The sequence below is a fragment of the Pristis pectinata genome, chromosome 10, assembly GCF_009764475.1.
Source record: "Pristis pectinata isolate sPriPec2 chromosome 10, sPriPec2.1.pri, whole genome shotgun sequence".
Taxonomy (NCBI): domain Eukaryota; kingdom Metazoa; phylum Chordata; class Chondrichthyes; order Rhinopristiformes; family Pristidae; genus Pristis; species Pristis pectinata.
In genome coordinates, this window is record NC_067414.1 from 57561135 (window position 1) to 57583101 (window position 21967).

A 21967-nucleotide genomic window follows, 5' to 3' on the forward strand; every position below is an offset into this window, starting at 1 on the left:
TGCTCTTTTTTCCTAGTTTGCTGTCTGTGAGAATTACTGTTGATGGATATCAGGGATCCTCTTGAACAATAGCAACTGATGTTGTTAAAGACCACACCATACAAGTTGCCAGATATTAGTGGCTAGCTTTTGCAGTTTATGTCTTTGTAAAATCCCGGCCGAAAATCAAATAGATACAACAGTTTTGCTATTAGCAAAAAAAAGTGGAAATTCATAGGTTCCAAAACAAAACCTATTTTGGAAACATTATAAGATTTTGTTTTTTAAAAAACCAGATGAGACTACTTGTGTTCCAGGAACAGTTGTCTTTCTGAGATTGACTTGGCTCTCAACTAAGACCTTCAAACTCAGATTATTTTAGTACTCACTACAGTGCAAATTACTTACCATTAGAATGTCTTTTCTGTAAACACAGTACCAATTCTGCCCCTCCACCCCCCCCACCCCCAAATCTAAAAAAGTCACCATTACTATGCATTGATGGAAAGCAGTAAAATACAGTGGAAATTAAGATTGTTCCTCCCCTCAGTTATCTGAAAGATGGGTTAATTGTTGACACATGGGATATTCACAAAACACAATATAATGATGTTATGCTGGATATATGCTAAAGTAAATTTAAGTTTCAGTAACTTACTTAAAGCAGGACACGTTTGTATTTAAGTTCAAATATTATCTGGTTGAAATGAATGATTTCATTGTGAAGGTTCTTTTATATTTTACAATGACATCTTAATGTGTAACCAAATAGCCCGAAAATATCTTCTGAATATTACAATTCAAAACTGGACTGATACTTTTCAGAATAAAACCATTCAAACTTTCACTTTTGCTTTCCAAGCTGTAATGATTAAAACTAATAATAATGTTTAAATAAATTGTCCCAATTTCAGTCTGACTCCTAATGAGTTAGCCAAGCTCAAACTAATGGTACAGAAAGTACAATAGGTATCAGAGACAGTAAAAGGAAATGTCAAATAGGACAATGAATGCTTCAGAGCAATAAATAATGCTTATATTATACAACTATAAAAAATCGTAAATTAACTATTCACTGCTCCATATTTACAGTAAGCCTTTTTAAATAAACAATCTCATTTTTTTGTATTTTCTACTTGTACTTCCAACCACTGATAATTTACTGAACACTTCTTGCATTCTACATGATCAGTCTGCCAATTTGCACAGCCTGAGACTCGTATGCAAAGAAAGAACAAAGAATAAATGAAAGGCTCAATGCAGGTGGTGTTTATTTCTGTGATGCACAAACTAGCATACAGTGGTGATACAGCACTGTGCTGACCTTTCAACTCCGTACTATCTAGTTAAACTAGGCACCTTCAAGTCTCAGATGAATTGACCCACAAGTTATAAAAAAATACAAACATTGCAACTCTAGACTTAAGTTTACATTTGTGTTCAGAATTTCCTTTTTATCTTCACAGTAGGCTAATTTATCCAGTTATAGCAATACTTAAGAGTAAAAACTAAATTTAAACAGACTAACAACATAAATGGTTTTACAACACTTGCGAATGTTTGATTCCAGTTTAAAAGTAAAATCCAATGGAACTCCACCACATTAAGTTGTTAAACAAGTACATTCAGAAATAAAGGTAAAAAGTTAGTGAAATGCCAACTTCAGGAATAATCAAAAATTACCTGTAACATTTGCCTTACGCTTCAATAAAATGAAATCTGTCAAACAGTTGAACAGTTAAAAATAATAGCCTTTGCTGCATAATTTTAGGTTGATAACAAGGAATGACAATGATGTGGTTAACAACACCTTGGAATGACCAAAGATGATTCTGTAGCTGGTGGCATAGGAGGTTAGCATTCACCAAGGCTTCCCTATATGCTCTTCTTTTTAAAATGAGGTAGCATTTCATCGTAAGCACCAGTGTTTTGTTTTATTCTTATTTTCCAACAAAACCCATTGTGCATTTCTATTAGAACCTTCATGTGGTCAGGCTATTCCAGTAGCTACAATAGTGCCCTTGGGCACTATTAGGGGACTCAAAAAAACAAGAATGTGGCTCACCATCTTCAAGAATGGCATTTTCAATATAATCAAGGTTTGTTGTTAATATTGAGTTATTCATTGGACAAGATGATCTCTAACAAGAATAGTACAGAAAGAACACAGAATTCAAAAAAGTAAATCTTTACAATTTCTAACAGCTGTTAAGTACAGATGGTTAACATGCTTTTTTTTAAAAATGCAAATGTTTTACTCATATTTCCGATTTATCAGGATAAAATTTATCTTAAATATTATTGTAGTGTTCTTTATTCCCCTATTTCTTCAGTTGATATTCTTCTCATTGACACTTACAGTAATTTCAAATATGTGCATTATTTTACTTTAGTTTTACCTCTGCTCCAAAATATCCAGTAATAGTGCATTTGTTAAAATGCACAAGTTTCTCATTGCAACAACTGTCTCAATTGGGTAATTAGTTAATTTTAATCCAATGCTATCTGGTTTTCACGATTAGGGGCCAATGGGAGAGGAGAGTGGGAATGAAGCATACCAAAACTACTGCACAAGATAATGAATGACTTCTTATCATTAACGTTACAGATTTGTCCAAAAGACATCTAGACATATGAAACTTATTTCGTCCCAAAAATGAACTGAAACCTAGTTTTGTAGAATAATTTTATACATGTTTAGTATAGATCACTGTAATAAATGGTTGCTCAAGTTTTTTCAGCAAGTTCAAATAACAGTATTGCTTGTCATCTTTTCCTCTTCCACTGTTAACAGACTCATTTCGTTTAGGAACTGATGTCCTAATAACTAAGATGGGAAGAGGACCTGCTGTTTCAACCTAAGACATAGGAAATATAACACAAACAAAGCCAATACCGAGATATGTTCATCTCCCAACACCCTCTCAACAATTGTAACACTTTTACTCTACAATGTTAGCTTATAGTAAAAGATCATGTCAAAATTCCATCTTTCACCACAGAACTGAAAGAATTTATGTTTCAAGTAAATCGATTACATTCTGTTTGCCATCCAGGAGAGGTAGGTGTTCCACATCAGGGCAACAACCTGAACAACTGCCAACCTGTGGTAAATTAAAGAAACAGCAACTGAGATTAAGAGCTTTTTTTCCCCCCCCCGATTTCTCAACTTAAAAATAATAACTCTGTTCAGGTAAGATAAGGGATGGCCAGGGAAATTAACTTGTTACAAAATAAAAATTTTCTAGACCACAATAGCTGCTTTATTTCCACCCTGAAAATTGGGTTGAATGCAATGGAGACATCTGGTGAAGACAAACTTGGTGAAAATTAAGAACAATCAAAGCAGCTAAGGATTTCATTTTATAATAATTATAAATAGTTGGAATTTGTTTTTATTCAAGGGGCCTATGGAAAACCAAAGTCTATTTTCAAGACTAAGCTGAATAAAATTTAGTGCACTAAGGGAACCAGTGAACATGGAGTTAAGGATACGAATGTGCTGCTGTAGATAATATTCAGCCATGATATTGAATGGCAGAGCAGGCTTGATGAACCAAATTGCTCTCAACTTATTTTACATCAATAATATACACCATTTCCAGTGCTTTTTGCCTATAATGCACCTCCATCCAAAATAAATGTCATTTGTTGATGGATAAAGTATCAGTGTGCAATGAGGAATTGACTAGTATCCCACTATTTTTGCAGGATGATTTGTGTGTAAGAATTTCTTGTCTTTACTTACTCCACTTTGTTTTTCATGTGTTTGGCACTGCAACTTGGCGATGGTCACTCCCAAGGAAATGTTTGTTATATGGGAAGGCAGGGTGTTGAAGAGGAAAGAAAGGAGCAAAGAATAGTGCTGGATATGAAGACAACTTCAGAGGCAGGTGAACTACAACCCCAACATACAGGCAGACTGCTTCCACACTTTTAAAGTGGGTCTACAACAATATAAGAAGTCTTACTTGTCAACCCATGGCCAGACATCCTACATGCTAGGAACATAGTGACAAAGAAAATTAAATAATTTTTTTGGGGGGAATAAACTCAGTGAAGATTTTTGTTTTTACCTGTGTTCCAGTGGTATAAAGTAGAAATTCAGCAGTTGTGCAGTTGGCCAGATCTTTAAAAGAGAGAGTAATTCTTAAGACATTTACAAAAAAGGAACAAGACTAAGTATAAGAAATGAAAACAAAATAACGTAGTTTGTAACTAGGCCCATGAAAATATGTTGGATTTTGCCTTTCAAATTTCACACCAGAGTATTTGAAAGGAATCTAACAAAAGAAATTCATATACAAATAACAGAAGTCCTACAACCTAATTTTCACAGGAAAACACAGTAAACTCAGAGCCTCCTTTCTTATACGTTCCAAGCAATATTAGAATTCCAGATTTAAGCAAGAAAAGATAGTGACAGAGTCTGGCAGAGTTGCAAATTTCAACTCAGTTCCCATGAGTTGGCATTAAAGTTACTTAAATACTCTATGGATTACTAGCAATGGAATCCTTTACTTACAGCATAGTTTGATATCAATGTATTTTTATAATCCTGAAAAAGAGGGATCAAATAAAGTTCATCATTTGATAAAACCGAAGATTAAATTCCAGTTACTATAACTCAATTATCAATTGTATAAATCTTTGCAGTCATGAAAAGCAAAATAATAAAACACAAAAATGTATGGTGTGAAATGAAAGTAAAAATAAATTTAAAATTTGACATTTATTTAGTATCTCTGTAATAAACAGAATCTAAGTTGCTGTCAGTAAACTGCTTCAACATACATATTGCAAGAACCACTCTGACGCTAATTTTCCCCAACTGTATTTTGCAGAGCAACTCTAATCTTTCAAATTAAAAACACAATTTTTAAGAAAAAATCTTTCCTGTAACTTCTGAAATTATTTTCACTGTCGCCATAATTTTATATCTTTTAATATTATGACAATTGGTGAGATAAGATTTTTCATCTCAAGTTGTCTCTCACCAAAATAAAAGGATACTTCGGAAGTATTCTTGCCCAATACAGTTACCTTCTGTCTGTGAAGTAATGGGGTCAAATTGTTAAGAGGAACTTTCACCAAGAAAAGAAACTCAAACTTTCTTTACCAATCACTTCTTGGAAACACTATCAAAGTATTTGATTCATCAATCCTTTAGTATGCCAATGGGCGTGAAACCACAGGTATCGGTCCCATTGAATCACCTTTTACATGATAGCAGCTGAGAGGGTTGAACAGGAAGATGATGTCTATCCTTGACAAATTTTTAATGGCATGAAATAATCTAGAATGGTTGTTATTATGTTTCATTCCAGAAATATTTAATTTTCAATCACATAGCACAGAAATGAACAGTGCTACATAACCACATGCCCAGACAGCTAGCTAACAAAATTTTGAAGGCAGGATGGTAGACATTGTCCATGTGGATTTTAGTAAGGAATTTGATAAGGTCCCACATGGTAGGCTGGTCCAGAAGGTCAAGCCACATGGGGTCCAAGATAAGCTGGCTAATTGGATCCAAAATTGGCTTGGTGATAGGAGGCAGAGGGTAGTGATGGAAGGATGTTTTTCTGATTGAAAGTCTATGAGCAGTGGTGCACCCTTGTTATTTGCTATATGTATTAGCAACTTGGATTTGAATGTAGGAGGGATGATTAGGAAGCTTGTGGATGACACAAAAGTGGGTGGTGTAGACAGTGAGGGAGGTTGTCCAAGGCTGCAGCAGAATATAGATCAGATGGAAAGTTGGGCAGAGCTTTAGCTGATAGAATTTAATCCTGATAAGTGTGAGGTGGTGGGAAATGTACATACAAGTGGCAGGGTACTAAGGAATGTTGATGAACAGAGGGACCTTGGGGTTCAAGTCCATAGTTCCCCAAAAGTCACAACACAGATTGATAGCGTGGTGAAAGAGGCATATTGCATGCTTGACCTTTATGGGGATATAAACGTTGAGCCATTATGTTGCAACTTTACAAAACTCTGGTTAAACTGCACTTGAAATACTATGTTCAGATGCAGAATTAAGTTACAAGGAGATATTAATGGGAATTAGAAAATTGTAACAATGGGTGTTCAATATATGCAAATGAGAGGTCATTTACTCTGAAGCTAAAACAGACATAACAGAGAATTTTCAAAGTGGTGTAAAGCTGGTAGAAATGAGAGTTGAAACGATATCTATATTCGTGTTTATAGATTCTAAAATGGCACGATGGGCACAGAAATTGCAGGCCAGTCTGTTTTTACAGATGTCCGTATTTTAGAAAATACACAAAATCACTTGATATGGTAACCACAGAACTGTAATGAATGGTATCAAAAGCACACAAGACTGATAAGGAAACACAATTACTAAAGGGAGGGGGACTAGTTCTGCCATTCATAGGAAGGAACGTATGGATGTACATCAGACTTTTGAATTTAATGACATTATGGAAACTCATTCGTATGTTCGGTGTCCCTAAGTCCATAATATACGGATGCTTGTAACCCAGGGATAGCCCGTAGTCGAAAAGATTCATATAATGCCCATCTTCATATCTACAGAAATGGAGCAAGAGGTTAAAAACTATACCACTGCTACACAATGCCTCCATAAACCACATCAGTAAGCTAGGGGAAGGATTTATTGGCCCTGGAAAGAGTGCAGTATAGATTTGCCAGTATAACACTGAGGGTACAAGGAAAGATTGTTAAATCAAAGCTACAGTCCCCAGAATTCATAAAGTTTAGTATGGATTTGATCAAAATCTTTTAAGTATTAAGGAGAGCTGATGGGGTGGGTGGAGATGTCTATGCCATCTAGAACTAGAGGATACGGTTCACAAATTAGAGGCAGGTTTTCAGGAGTGAAGTTAGAAAATACCTCTACATGCAAGTGGTGGTGTAAGTTTAGAGCTCTCTTCCACGAATGGCAATTGATGCAAGTTCAATTGTCAACTTTAAATCTGAGGTAAATTCTTGTTAACTAAAAATATATCAAAGGGGATATGCTGCAAAGTAAGATCACAGATCAGCCATCAGTTCAAGGAAGAGCAGAAGCAGCTCTATTATTAAAAAAAATTTTTGCATGTGGGGCAGAGTTTGTGGGCATTATGATGTTTTGTCCATAAAAAAAATCAGTTTAAGAACAAAAAATCAGTTTAAAAACAATCATAAAATCATGCATAACAATAGGAGATCACTTAGAATGTGTCCCATTAGCCATTCCCGTCTTCTTCCCTGGGACCCTGAATATTTTTCCCTCTGTATAGTACTTGATATGCTGGAGACAATAGTGACAGCAGATGCTGGAATCTAGAACAAAAACAGAACACTGGAAGAACTTGGTGGATCAATCAGGGTCTAAAGAGGCAAAAGGTGCAACTCAACCCTGCATCAGGACTGAGGGGGAACTGGAAAGATGACAATATATAGCATACATGGGGGGGATAGAGGCTGGTAGGTGGAACCAGATGGGGGAGGGAATGATGGGCAGATGGAACCACGTGAGGGGAGGGGATGGGAGGGATGAACAAAGGGAGAAGAAAGCCAGGTGTGTGTGTGTGTGCGCGTGTGCAGATGTGCAAAATTCAATTTTCATAACATTGCTTTATAAGCTATCCAAGTGGAAAACAAGATGTGAGCATCTCCGATAACTTACAACCCAATGGTATGAATACTGAATTTTCTAATTTCAGGTAACCCACATCTCTGGTGCTCTCCTCCCAAACACAAGTCCACTTAGTTTTCTTCTCCTTTTGTTCATCCCTCACATCCCTTCCTCCCACCTGGTTCCAGCTGTGCATCATCCCCTCCTTACCCAGATCCACCTTTCATCTACCAGCCTCTATCCCACCCACCCCAATCTGGTTCCACCCATCCACCCCCTACTTACTGCTATATACCGGCAATCTTTCCTGTTCCTGCAGGGTTTTGCCTCCACAAATGCTGCTTGATGTGCTGAGTTCTTCCAGCATTCTGTTTTTGTTCTTAATATGCTGAATCTTGCTGACTAATGCCTGCAGTTCTGAGTCAATATTTAAAAGTTAATTCAACTTTTTAAAGATGCAAGTAAATGTTACTCACCTTCTGCAACTTCAACCATATTTTTTCCCGTGGAAGTCCACCAAGAAACCCAGTTACTGTAATGAAACCAGCCAAGAAACAAGGAGCAACAGCAAGCTGGAAAGAAAGGAAATATCTCGGAAACCTTTCTACAATTTCCTGCAGTGCTGTGATAAGTACAAATGATATTAAAACAAAAACTTGTAGTTAAACTGAGAATTAGCATTGAACAGAGTAGCCTCTGTGGCCAAGTATAGGAAAAGCCATGTGTATATAGTTAATATATGCTTGCTATGGCAAACATTGGTTTTCACAAAGATAGGTAGGAAAGTAAGTTGTGAAGAGGACAGAAGTAGGCTGCAAATGGATATAGACAGGTTAAGTGATTGTGCAAAGATTTTCCATATGGAATACAATGTGGGCAAAAATGAAATTGCCCATTATGGCATGGAAATTAAAAAAAGAGCACATTATCTGAATGGTTAGAGACTTCAGGGTTCAGAGAAACAGAGATCTAAGGTCCTAAGGCAAGTTTAACAAAAAAACTAATATGCAGGTACAGTGAGTAATTAAGAAACCCCACAAAATGTTATCCATTTATTGCTAGGGGAAATTGAATACAAAAATAGGAGTCAACTATATAAGGCATTGGTGACCCCACATTGGAGTAGTGTATAGTACTGGCCTTCTTACTTAAGGATGTAAAAACATTGGAAGAAATTTGGAGAAGGTTTAGTGTCATGTGCAGTTGTCTTATGAGAAAGGTTGGATAAGCCAGGCTTATATTTGCTGAAGTTTAGAAAAGTGAGAGGTGACTTGATTGAAACATACAAGATCATGAGGGGTGGATGTAGTGAGAATGCTTCAGCATATGGGAGAATCCAGAAGTAGGAATCCCTGTTTAAAAATGTTGCCCATTTCAGACATGAGATGAAATATTTTCTCAGAGGTCTGAGAGACTGAAACTCTCTTCCAAGGGTAATGTAAACAGAGTCTGAATATTTTTAAGCCAGAGGTAGACAGATACTTGATAAGCAAGGTGGTGACTGGGGCATAGGTGGGGTAGGCAGATATGTGAAGTTATAATCAGATCAGCCATGACCTTATTGAATGATGAAGCAAGTTTGGGGGTGGGGGGAGGGGGGTCTCCTGCTTCTAAATGATATGCTATTTGCAATATTGAAGGTAGTGCACACAATTTGTGGCTCTCTAAATCTCCTTCTGCAAGTTCATCCAGAAGTTCGCCTGTTATATTTTTTGTCTCTAGTCCTTTTCTCCAAAATTGGTAGGTAGGCTGCCCATCTCTCATATGCCACCATTACAGCAACACTTGGCAGATCAGGGTGTAATCTCTGGGATTCCTGTGCTAAACTTTTCTCAAATACCACCTTTGTCGCTAGATCTTAGAGCAATGCACTAACTTTTTCCTGTAAAGCACTTCTGGCTATTTTCTACTTTAATTTTCCCAGACTAACCTGATCAAGTATCATTTTCTTCAAAGCTGCAGATTTGCTTTGTCCAACTACCAGTCGATCAAGAAACCTGTACCATGCCCCAAGAATAGGACCCTATGTGAAAGAATTATAACAAGCAAAGGTTACAAGCAATGGAATTTCCACGTCACTGTCTACTATAGTTACTTGTTCCAAAAACAAATCAGCAAATTTATTTGATAGTACAAATCCACATTGATACTTTCCAACCAACTCAAATTTCTTTTAATTGCTTTCTTTTAACTGAGCAATTAAAAGAAATTTGAGTTGATTAGGAAGCATCAATGTGGATTTGTACTGTCAAATAAACTTACTGAAGTTTTTGGGATTCTTGTTTTGGATTCAAGTGATCTATGGGAGTTTTGTCCATTTAGAGGGTTATAGACTCAGCCAACTCAATCACGAGCATGACCCTCCCTATCGAGGATATCTTCAAGAGGCAGTGCCTCAAAGCGGCAGCATCCATCACTAAGGACCCTCACCATCTGGGACATGCCCTCTTCTCATTACTACCATCGGGGAGGTGGTACAGGAGCCTGAAGAGCCTCACTCAACGATTCAGGAACAGCTTCTTCCCCTCCGCCATCAGATTTCTGAACGGTCCGTGAACACTATCTCGTTATTCCTTTTTTTTTTGCACTATTTACTTCTGTAATTAAAAGTAACGTTATGTCTTTGCACTGCACTGCTGCCGCAAAACAATAAACTTCACGTCGTACAGGTCAGTGATAATAAATCTGATTCTGATTCACATAATCTATTGTTGTTTCTTTGCATTTCCATGCTCATTTACACTATAAGCCATGCCACCAAACTTTGCATGATCAGCAAGCTTGTACATGGCTCTGTATTTGTTACCCAAATTCTTAACAAATGAGAGGTCATAAAATAGATCCTTGTGAGAGTAATTTAGCCCAATTAGAGTATGCACAAAACTATTATCTCTCCTCTATCTTCTGCAATCAAATTACTCTCCATAGCAAGTCAGGAATTTGACAAAAGCAAAACACTGCAGGTATTGTGAATCTGAGATAAAGCAGAAAATGTTGGAAGTATTTAGCCAATTAGGCAACAACTGCACAGAAGGGAAAGAGGGTTAATGTTTTCAGTTGGTGATCTTCCATCAACAATTTACCATTTCTATGGGCCTTAATTTTTAGCTCAGACTCTTACAAAACCTTACCAAATTACTTCTGAAAGTTCACACAAACTGTATCATAGACATGACCCTGTCTACAAATAGTTACTTGTTCTTTTTAAAAAAAAAATCAGCAAGCTTGTTTGACACTACAAATCCACATAGATCTTCCTAATTAGCTCAAATTTATTTTAGTTGCTCAGTTACCTTATTTTTATTTAGGATTCCAATGATTTAAACTGTTTACTTTTTCTTCTGCAAACACAAACACTATCCAGAAACAACATGTTTCCTGCATAACTTGCTGACTTACCACATAAATTAACCCAACAGTAGTCATCTTTACTGTCCTCTTTACATTGTGATTTGCTATGCCTCTGCGTTCAACCAGCTGTTGCGAAACGATGTCACTGAAGCCAACCAAACCACCTGCAAATTGAAGTGCATCAATAAACTTTAGTTTAAAAACTGATTCAATCGCTATTATCAAATTAAAGCATTGGATAAATTTGGCTACTTCAGTTATGTATGCTAGGCATGGATATTTTGTTTTAAAAAGATTCACAAACCTCTCATAAGAAAACAGTTGATACCCAACTTTAAGCTAGTGATGTTAACCCTACTTATTAGAGAATAAAGTTGAAAGACCAGCCATGATCTTACTGAATGACAGTACAGTTTGCAAGACTATATAGTCTCTTCTTGTTCATCTACATACCTAGCACCAAGCTAAGTCTTAGACTTTAGCAAGGCCTTCAACAAGATATTGTACGGTAGGCTGGTCTGGAAGGTTGGGTCCCACAGAATCCAGGGAGAGCTAGTTAGGTGGATTCAAAATTGCCTTGGAGGTAGGAAGCAGAGGGTGATGGTTGGTTGTTTCCCAGAACAGAGGCCGATGACAAGTGGTGTGTCACAGGAGTCGGCGTTGGGACCCTCGTTATTTGTATTTTTATAATGTGAATTACGAGGCCTAATCAGTAAGTTTGCAGATGACACAAAATTAGGAGGTGGTGTTGTTGATAGTGAAGGTTATCTTAGATTACGTGGGAATCTTGATCAGTTAGGGAAGTGATCAAGATTCAATACAGATAAGTGTGAGGTGATGCATTTTGGAAAATCAAACCAGTGTAGGACTTGTACAATAAATGGCAGGGCACTAGGGAGTGTAATGGAACAGAGGGAGTACAAGTGCATAATTCGTTGAAAGTGGCACCACAGGTAGACAAGGTGGTGAAAAAGGCATTTAGCACACTGGCCATCAGTCAGGGCATTGAGTACAGGAGATGGGACATTTTGTTGCAGTTGTACAAGTCGTTGGTGAGCTCCTACTTGGAGTACTGTGTACAGTTTTGGTCACCCTGTCATAGGAAAGACGTGGTTAAACTGGAAAGAGTGCAGAAAAGGTTTGAGGATGTTGCCAGGACTAGAAGGCCTGAGCTATAGGGAGAGGTTGGCCAGGCTAGGTCTCTATTTCTTAGAACGTAGGAGAATGAGGGGTGACCTTATATTGAAAATTATGTGAGACATAGATAAGGTGGATGGTAACAGTCTTTTCCCCAGGGTAGGGGAGTCCAAAACTAGGGGCATAGATTCAGGACGAGAGGGGAAATGGACCTGAGGGACAACTTTTTCCACACAGAGGGTGGTGAGTATATGGAATGAGCTGCCAGAGGAAGTGGTGAGGCAGGTACAAAAGTATCATTTAAGAAGCACTTGGATTGGTACATGGAGGGGCAGGTTTATGGGCCTAAGGCAGGAAATAAGGACTAGTTGGGTGGACACCATGGCTGGCATGAACTCGATGGGCCAAAAGGCCTGCATCTGTGCTGTATTATTCTATGACTCCAATTGTGCTGTGCTAAGAGCAACCATATGCTGTGGATATGACCTTAACAGACACAGGATATATTTGTCCGAATTCATTTTACATACTTCCCATCAGCATAGGTTAAATTTGAGCCAAATCTCAGAAATCAAAAGGGCAATGTACTAATCCAAGTCTTTTCAAATGTCTAATATTTATAGATTCATTACTTTTAATACATATTTGCTATTATGCTAGGCAGCTGAAAGCACAAAACCTCCACAGATGAAATCCACGTATGTTGTCAGCATCAACTTTGAGCAGTTGAACGAATGCAGATTTATTTCATGAAGGTAACAGCCATGTTATACATTGACAAGTTACCTACAGAAGTTCAAATTTTGTGCAAAAGCTGTGGAAAGTAACTAGAGTTGACAAGTCAGCCTAGCATGGGTTGAACTGATTGAGAGAATTATGGCAAACGTGGGTCTTTGTAATTAAGTATCAGACCTCATTATACAATTGCAGACTGTTCATTCAACCCTGAAAACTATTTTTAGTGAAATGACACAAATGCCGCAAGAAACATGCACTTAATGTACAAGTCATCCTCTGCGGCAACAAGTAACATGGCAAGCTATACAGCTCAATACAAGTGTTCTATATTATTTAAAAATTCAATACATCTGCTTCCTATTCACCTATACGATAGTCTGGCCAAGTCTTTTTGACATGCTCATAAACAATGACACGCAATGAGTATGTCCGTGTCAAGTAATTAATTATTTAAAGGAGGAAAGGTTATTGTCAAATTTAATATTCCATGTGTATTTGTTGGAATCCTCTAACAGTCGTAGAAATCTACTGAAAGTGTATACTACAATTTCCAACTGTTGAAGAAACAAGCAACTGCTCCCGTCAACACTAGCTAAAGCTGCAATTCATCAGTGAAATATGGTTTATGTCTGATGAGACCAATGGCACTGTTGACAAGAAAAACTTGTATCTATCAGGGCAAATGGCAATTATCAATCAAAACAGTTGCAATGTAAATTACAGCAGTTAATCTTTGAGCTCTCCTTCAACCTGGAAGTGCCTTCTCTTTAGACAAAGTGCAGCTCCTTTTAAAATCTACTTAAACACAGCAACACTGCAATTGGGGATAGGTGGCAGACAATCTAAAAGTAGCATGTATAAATTGCTGAAACTATCAGAAAAGGAATAATTTTTGAAAGCAATTATTTTATGGCAATGTTATACTGTGCATTGTACCGATAGGACGGACATTGGCCCAATATAGTGATGAAAGAATAGAAACAAAATTAGTATCATTTTCAAAAATAGGTACCTCAAGGCATTATTTTATCATTTAATCTTTGAATTTCATAAGAATAGATTCTTCTTCGATCACATTCCAATGAAATGTTACATTCACTGAATTAAGAGAGTGCTTTCAAACTATTTCATGGTATTTTTAAAAATTCAGATGCAATTTCCAGTAGTGGATAAAGGATTAAGCTGACTAACCGGGAACACAATAAGCGTAAATGGGTTTATTTCTTCTGGATGACAAGATGTAATGTGTGCCGCAGGGATCATTGCTGGGCCCAAAAAATTTTTACAATTTATTAAGTGATCTATGAAGACAGTGAAGATATGGTTGCACACTCTGCTGATGACACAAAGTTTGGTTGGAAGGCAAATTATGAAAAGGACCCAAGGAGTCTACAATGGGATATGCTTAGGCTGTGAGTGGGTAAGGACCTAACAAATCAAGTACAACAGGGGAAATATGAAATATCCCATCCTGGCAGGAAAAAAGAAAAAAAAATCTACATGGTGAGAGACTGTAGTCCTCTTAGGGGTGGAGGGATCTGGGTGTCTTAGTGCCCGATTTGCAAAAGTGTTGTTTTTCAGCTACAGCAAGTAATTAGGAAAGTTAACAGCATTTTATCGCTTACTGAAAGGGGAACTGAACATAAAAGTAGGGAGGTCATACCTTAATTATATTGGTGAGACCATTTTTGGGAATAGTATACAGTACTGGTCTCCTTATTTAAGGATGTAAGAGCATTGGAAGTAGTTTGGAGAAGGTTTACTAGACCGATAACTTGAATGGATAGGTTGGCTTACTGAGAATACATTGGGCAGGCTGGGCTTATATTCAATAGAGTTTAGAAGAGTGGGGGGGGGGGCATGATGGAAAAAAAGACCCTGAGGGGTTTTGACAGGATGGATGTGGAATGTATGTTTCCTCTTGTGGGAGAATCTCGAAGCAGGGTCACTTCTTAAAAATAAGGGTCTCCATATAAGAGATTTTTTTTCTCTCTCAGAGGCTTGAGAGTCTTTGGAACGTTTTCCTCAAAGGGCAGAGATATCAAAGTCTAAATATTTTTAATGCACAAGCAGATAAGATTCTTGATTGACAAGGAGGGGTGAAAGGTCACCAGGAGTAAGCACGAAAACAGAATTAAGGTTATAATCTGATCAACCTGATTTTATTAAATGGCAGAGTAGGCTTGAAGTCCTAAATGGCTTACTCCCACTCTTAATCTGTATGTCCTATCTCACAATACAAACTGGGGTGCTGAAAAAAAGTGAAATATTATCTGAAATTTGGAATTTCTCCCTTTCTCAGTGCCACTGACTTCAATTCTATGGAACACTTTGACATGATCATCAGTCAGCTTCAGTCTCAATTGGAGGAAACAATGCTATGTTGAGGAATGGACTTTCCTTCAGTTTAAGAAACTCAAGGACACTGAGGATTGTCAGTGGTGAAACCCATCTTATTCTGTATAGAGTGCTGAATCAAGGGGCCTATGGCAGGCCTTCAGCTACCCTCAGATAAGTCAGTCGTGAACTCACAAATCCACTGTTAATGCCACGTCAAGCTATGCTAACCACATCTGCAATAGTCGTGAGCCACTCATTTCAATGGGGATTCTTGGTCTGCTGATTTTGCTCTTTTCTTACTTAATTACTTCTTTTTACGTGCTTTCAATTACTATTTTTCCCCATTTTAATTATATATTTATAAATTATCTAAATCAATTTTCAGTAAACTTTTAAATTCTCTGAATATCACAGCCTCACAGGTTCTGACAGAAGATGCTGATCCACCCCTAGTCTTGCTTCCTACATGCCACAGAAGTTTTCCAAGTTGGTCAGAAATACAGAAATTATTTAAACCGTATTAGACTGGGAAGTCTAGATATACAAAGAAATTTGGGTATCATTCTACACCAGTCACTGATGCAAACATTATTGGGGCAGCAATAAAACCAGAAAACATTGGAAAGAATCAGCAAGTCAGGTAACATTTGTTGAAAGAGAAAGTTAATGTTTCAGGTCGAAGGGTCTTTCCATAGATACCGTCAGATCCACTGAGTTTTTCCAGTATTTTCTGGTTTTAATGTTAGATTTCCAACATTTAATTTTATTATCTTCATGCAGGTGCAGCAAAAGGTTAAGGCAGCCAATGGCATGGGAGGTTTAGTAAGCTAGGACATACACCATGTATGGTAGGGCCCGAAGGTGTATGGAGGATCAGGGGATGATGGTATACAAGTCCATAAATCCTTAAAGGTGGCAGTATAAATAGAAAAGGTGGTGAAGAAGGCATCCAGGTCTTCATTTGCGAGGGAATACAATAAAAGAGCATCAAGATCATGATACAACTCAATAAGTTGGTCCTTGTCACTGTTCATCCCCAGCAGCTGCGTAACAGAGAATTCTCTGATCTACGGGCTGTTCCCGGGCACACACACACACACAGAGTCAGACATCAACTGCTGCTGGAAGGTCATCAACTTGGTGAAAGATGCCCTTTGGTCTGCCCGAAACTTGTTGGCCTTCCAGCACTGCAAGATGTCTGTAGGGGAATGCTGCCGACTGGCACATTCCAGGCTGGAGTACGTGCTGAGGGATGCACTGAAGCTGGGTGCAGCCAACGCAAAGGCTCGGTGGGGAATGACTAAAGTTTAGGGTTCTTCTGCCCCTGGAGAGGGAGTGGCAGGGTCAGGTGAGAAAGCCCCTAAATATTGTAAATATGGGACTGGGTAGCCCCCAGGGAGTCACACGTGGCATCGGTGCTGTTTTTTTTAATATATATTATATATTTATATCTATCTATCTATAGAGGTAACACTAATGAATGATGTGTACAAGAATGGAAAGGCTTGCACTGTTTTATAATTGTATGTAGTTTGTCTTTTATTATGAATAAAGTTTATTTTGGAATTTAAAAAAATCATGATACAACTTAATAAAACTTTGGAGAATGGAGTGCAGTTCCAATCAACATACTACATGAAAGGCACGACTGTATTAGAAAGGGTGTACAGGAGATTTGTTTGGAAGTTGCTTGGGATGGAATGTTTTTAATTGTGAGGAGACTGGATAGGCTGGATTTGTTTTCCTTGGATCAGTGGAGCGGGGGGAAACATGAATAGGGGTATACAAAATTATGAGGGGCATAGATAGGGAGAAACTTTTCCTGATAGAGAGGGCATAGGTTTCAGGTGAAGTATTTGGTGTTGAAGGGGATCTGAGGAGTTCCTTTCACCCAGAGATGGTTGCAATCTGGAGCACATTGCCTGGGGTGGTGGAGGCAGGTATTCTCACAACGTAGACGAGCACTTGAATCGTCAAGGCATAGGATTCAGACCAATTGCTGGTAAATGGGATTAGTATAGATGAGAACTTGATGGTCGGTGTGGATGTGGTGGGCTGAAGAGCCTATTTCTATGACTATACTGGACCACAGAAAGAGTATTTGAGCACAGGAGCAAGGGTGTCTTACTGCAATTATATGGGGGGTGGTGGAAGAATCACACCTGGAGTATTGCATGCAATTTTGGTCTCCTTACCTAAAAAATAATATACTTGCTCCTAAGGAGGTGCAATGGAGGTTCACCAGACTGATGACCAGGGTGGCAGGACTGCTATACAAAGAGATCAGACTATATTCACTGGGGTTTAGAAGAACACAAGGTAATTGAAACTGGAGTCGACAGACTGGCTGCAGAAAGTTTGTTTATTTTCCCCTAACCAGGGTGTCTAGAATGAGGTGTCTTAATCCCAGGTTACAAGGGAAGGGAGTTTGGAGTACAATGAAGAGAAATTTCCTCATTCAGATTGTGAACCTGTGGAATCCTCTACCAAACAGGGTTGTTGACACCAAGTTGCTGAATATTTTTTAGATACAATTTTCAGACATGAGGCATCAACGTGCATGGATAAAGGAGTGAAAGACAATCAGCTATGATATTACTGAATGGCAGAGCAGGCTGGAAGGCCACAGGACCCACTCCTGTTCCTATTTTTTATATTTTTTTTGTTATAACTCCACAGAAAGTGAAGCAGCCCATGCCTGCAAGCATCAAGACCTGAACACTAATCAGGAATAGGCTAAGTGGCAAGTAATATCCACACCATATAAATGCCAAGCAACAACCATCTCCAATGTGAAAGAAGCCTAACCACCTTCTTGACAATGATGTTACCATCAACATCGTGGGATTCAACAGTGATCCGAAACCATCCAAATATTTTGGTATAAGAGGTCAGAAGCTGGGTGTGTGCTGGGAAGTGACACACCACCCACTCCCATTTCTCTACATTGCACAAATTTGAAGTGTGATGAAATACTCTCCACCTGCCTGGATGACTTCAAATTCAACGGCCCCAGAAACCACATCACCACAGTCCCAACTATTTCTAGCTCCTCTGCATCAGGAAGATATTTCTTCACCTGTCATTTTCCTTCCTTCACACTAATACTTTTGCATTTTTTAAACAATTACACTTGTCTCCATAGCATGAATTGGCTTCTTCAAGATGTGCCACCACATACAAGACAGCTCTACCTTGGATCACTGTCAGTGGTTTTCCCTTTAAATGCAGAGTATAGCTTGGCCCTGACTGGTGGAAGGGACAGTAAACAAAAACCATGATCTTGGAGGCAGAAAATAAACTCTAAATGGGCAGATCTTTCAGTAGAGACAAAGATTAAAAAGACAGAATGCTAGAAGAACTCAGTGGGTCAAATTGTATCTGTGGAGACAAAAGATGTAAGTTGATGTTTTGAGTTAAGACCTTGCATTGTGTTCGAGGGGGAATAGGAAACATTGCCAGTATATAATCAGTACAAAGGGGGATGAGATAGAGGCTGATAGGTAAGACCATCTGAGGAGGGGATGATGAGCTGAGGGAACTAGATGGTGAGAGGGGGTGGGATGTGGGGGTGTGGGTTACCTGAAACTGGAAAATTCAATGCTCAAAGCACTGGGTTGTAAGTGACCCAAGTGGAATGTTCTTCTTCCAGTTTGTGTTTAGCCTCTCCATAGCTATGGAGAAGGCTGAGGACAGACAGGTTGCCTTGGGAGTGGGAAGGACAGTTAAAATGACATGCATCAAGCTTGAGATGGCCAATGTAGACAGTGCAGGTGTTCTGCAAAATCTAGTCTACTCAATTTAATTAATTAGAGGCCACAACACAAGCACTGAATGCAGTATGACCAGGTTGGAGGAGATGGAAGTAAACTTCTGCATCACCTGGAAGGGCTGTTTAGACTCCTATATGGTGGTGGGTGGTGAGCCTGGTAATTAGTGACTAAAGTCAATTTATCTTGACTTTAGTCACTACTAATGTCACATTCAGAATATTTTACAGCCAATTCTGACAGAGTTTTATTGGAAAGTCTAAAAGTTATAACTAACAGCTCAATGGAAGAAAATGTCACAAGCTGTTTATAGTTTACAGCTTGTTGTAAGTGGTGGGCTGACACTAACACCTGTTGCACATTTAGCGATGGATGGATCTCTAAAGAACTTTGTATAAATGAAGGCCAGTTTGACCAAAGTATTCCATTTCCAGGCCAAATAACAGTGAGGTAAGAAGTATTCAAAGAACCAGAAATCTCCTAAATGAGATATTCTATACAAAATGCATGCACAAAAATAACAATATGCAAAGTAATGTTCAGGTGCTAGAAGATATCGGTTCTCATCTTATGGCCCATGCCAGTTCTAGGGGAGCAATCCTATTAGTAACTGATGTGTGCTGCTAAATCAATATGATAAAATGTCATATTAGGTAAGTAAATGGTGTACAAATAGTAAATCCAGAATACAAGTTTAACAAAAACTATTGCTCAAAGGTAAATTTAGAACTGGCAGGAAACTATTTATTAGAATGATCAAAATATAAAAGACCTTCTGTAAACCTAGGCTCAAACTACAAGTTATCCCCAAGGTAGGCTCATCCCAAAAGTCATAAGGCATGGGATCCATGGAGACTTGGCTGCGTGGATTCAGAATTGACTTGCCCACAGAAGGCAGAGGGCAGTAGTAGATGGAGAGTATTCTGCCTGGAGGTTGGTGACTAGCAGTGTTCCGCAGGGATCCTCTGCTCTTTGTGATTGGACGGGTGGGTTAGTAAGTTTGCAGATGACATGAAGGTTGGAGGTGTTGTGGATAGTGTAGATAGGATGTAGAGTTGGGCGGAGAAGTGGCAGATGAAGTTCAATCTGGAAAAGTGTGAAGTGATACACTTTGGAAGAATGAACTTGAAGGCGGAGTACAAGGTTAATGGCAGGATTCTTAGCAGTGTGGAGGAACAGAGGGATCTTGGGGTGCAAGTCCATAGATCCCTCAACGTTGCTGCGCAAGTTGATAGGGTGGTTAAGGCGGCCTTCATTAGTCGGGGTACTGAGTTCAAAAGCTGAGGTAATAATGCAGCTCTATAAAACTCTGGTTAGACCACACTTGGAGTATTGTGTTCAGTTCTGTTTGCCTCATGTGGAAGCTTTAGAAAGGGTGCAGAAGAGATTTCCCAGGATGCTGCCTGGATTAGAGAACATGTCTTATGAGGAAAGTTTGAGTGAGCTAGGGCTTCTTTCTTTGGAGCAACTCAGGATGAGAGGCAACTTGATAGAGGTGTATAAGATTATGAGAGGCATAGATAGAGTGGACAGCCAGCATGTTTTTCCCAGGACTACAAAGGTCAATACCAGAGGACATCCATTTAAGGTGAGTGCAGGAAAGTTTAGGGGAGATGTCAGAGACAGTTTTTTTTAATATACGCAGAGTGGTGGGTGCTTGGAATGCACTGCTGGAGGTGGTGGTAGAGCCTGATACAATAGGGGCAGTTAAAAGACTCTTGGATAGGCACATGTATGCAAGAGAAATGGAGGGTTATGGGCTGTGTAGGAGGAAAGGGTTAGATTGATCGTGGAATAGGTTTATATAGGTCGACACAACATCGTGGGCTGAAGGGCCCGTGCTGTGCTATACTGTTCTATGTTCTCAGTGACAGTGCTGATATTTTATAAATGAACATTAATCATTCAATGACTCTGCATCCCTTCTCCCAAATGCATCTGATGTACATCAGTCTATATCCAGTCAACAAAACTGTAAATATTTGGGCAATATTAAATATGCTCAACATCAAAAAAGTTGACAAATTATTCCAATGTACTTAATTGAACAAATCAAACTATGACTGCAATTAATTTTAGTTCAAATTACCAAGCCCAAAATGAGTACCAATAAAAAGAACACTCTGCAAAAACCCTCTCAACATACCCTGATGGCTTCTAAGAAAATGTACCATGCCCAATGTGATCATAAATAATGCAAAACCAGAAAAAAAATTGTGATAGTTTAAAGTGCAATTCCTACTTTGTGCAAATCTCATTTTAACCATCAGTGGGGAGACAATAATGATACTTATTACCTATGCTGTGTGAGACTGGAATAAAGAACATCTGGTAAGTGAATGTGTGTGTGATCTGTTAAACAATGAGCGTTTTCAAAAGTAGGAGTGATGCAAGGCTAAATGATCTCCAAGGCAGCTACATTAACCCTCCACTTCCTTTTATTCTATTTGTGCACAGTACTAAAATAGTCTCAGTAACTTGTATTCCTCCTGTACTTAAAGTCAGATACATCCAGGCATTTAGCTTCATTTTCATTAAAACAACTTTGAAAAAGTCTGAATCTCCTTTTCTGGCATCTTATAGTTGCCTATTTATAGCAATCATTCAGAGACCAAGCTTCCGAAGGGGAGGGAACATTAAGTCTACTTCCATCTGCTCCATTATACATTTCAGTACCCCAGTGCATTCTGCTATTGTAATACACTGCAAACTTAATTGCTCCACAAATGAATTTTAACCCTTTGCTAAATAATCTAACAGATGTAAAAAATGAAAAAAATGCAATGGCTATCACTGAATATGCTAGTAAAAAGTGCATTTATGGCATGTTTATAATAATGTATCATGTGGAAAAATAACATACTGATCTTTGGTTAGAAGCACCTTTAACTACTTAAGTGTTAAAAATGGCAACATAGCTTTCTTATCTACAGTCAATGTTTGATATAAGGCTATAAATACAACATTAATTTTCTCAGGCAATATTTAGTTGTGAAAATTTTTGGCAGTTTACAATACACAGCTGAGGTCTATGAGATGCATC

At 38.4% G+C, this 21967-nt stretch overlaps 1 protein-coding gene across 2 annotated transcripts in view; it reads right to left on the reverse strand.

Annotated features, from left to right (window-relative positions):
* Nucleotides 1–1233: 1233 nt before the first annotated feature.
* The window catches only part of mpv17 (mitochondrial inner membrane protein MPV17), a 32928-nt gene continuing 12194 nt past the window's right edge, over nucleotides 1234–21967 (reverse strand). The window contains exons 3-8 of one of the 2 annotated variants that reach the window (XM_052024731.1): nucleotides 10988–11103; nucleotides 9519–9611; nucleotides 8065–8160; nucleotides 4505–4537; nucleotides 4056–4108; nucleotides 1234–3083 (exon numbers count right to left, since the gene is read on the reverse strand). In XM_052024731.1, coding sequence (XP_051880691.1) covers nucleotides 3014–3083; nucleotides 4056–4108; nucleotides 4505–4537; nucleotides 8065–8160; nucleotides 9519–9611; nucleotides 10988–11103 — 461 coding nt within the window. In that variant the 3' untranslated portion in view covers nucleotides 1234–3013. The remainder of the gene's footprint in view (nucleotides 3084–4055; nucleotides 4109–4504; nucleotides 4538–8064; nucleotides 8161–9518; nucleotides 9612–10987; nucleotides 11104–21967) is intronic. The other variant, XM_052024732.1, reaches the window with a different exon arrangement.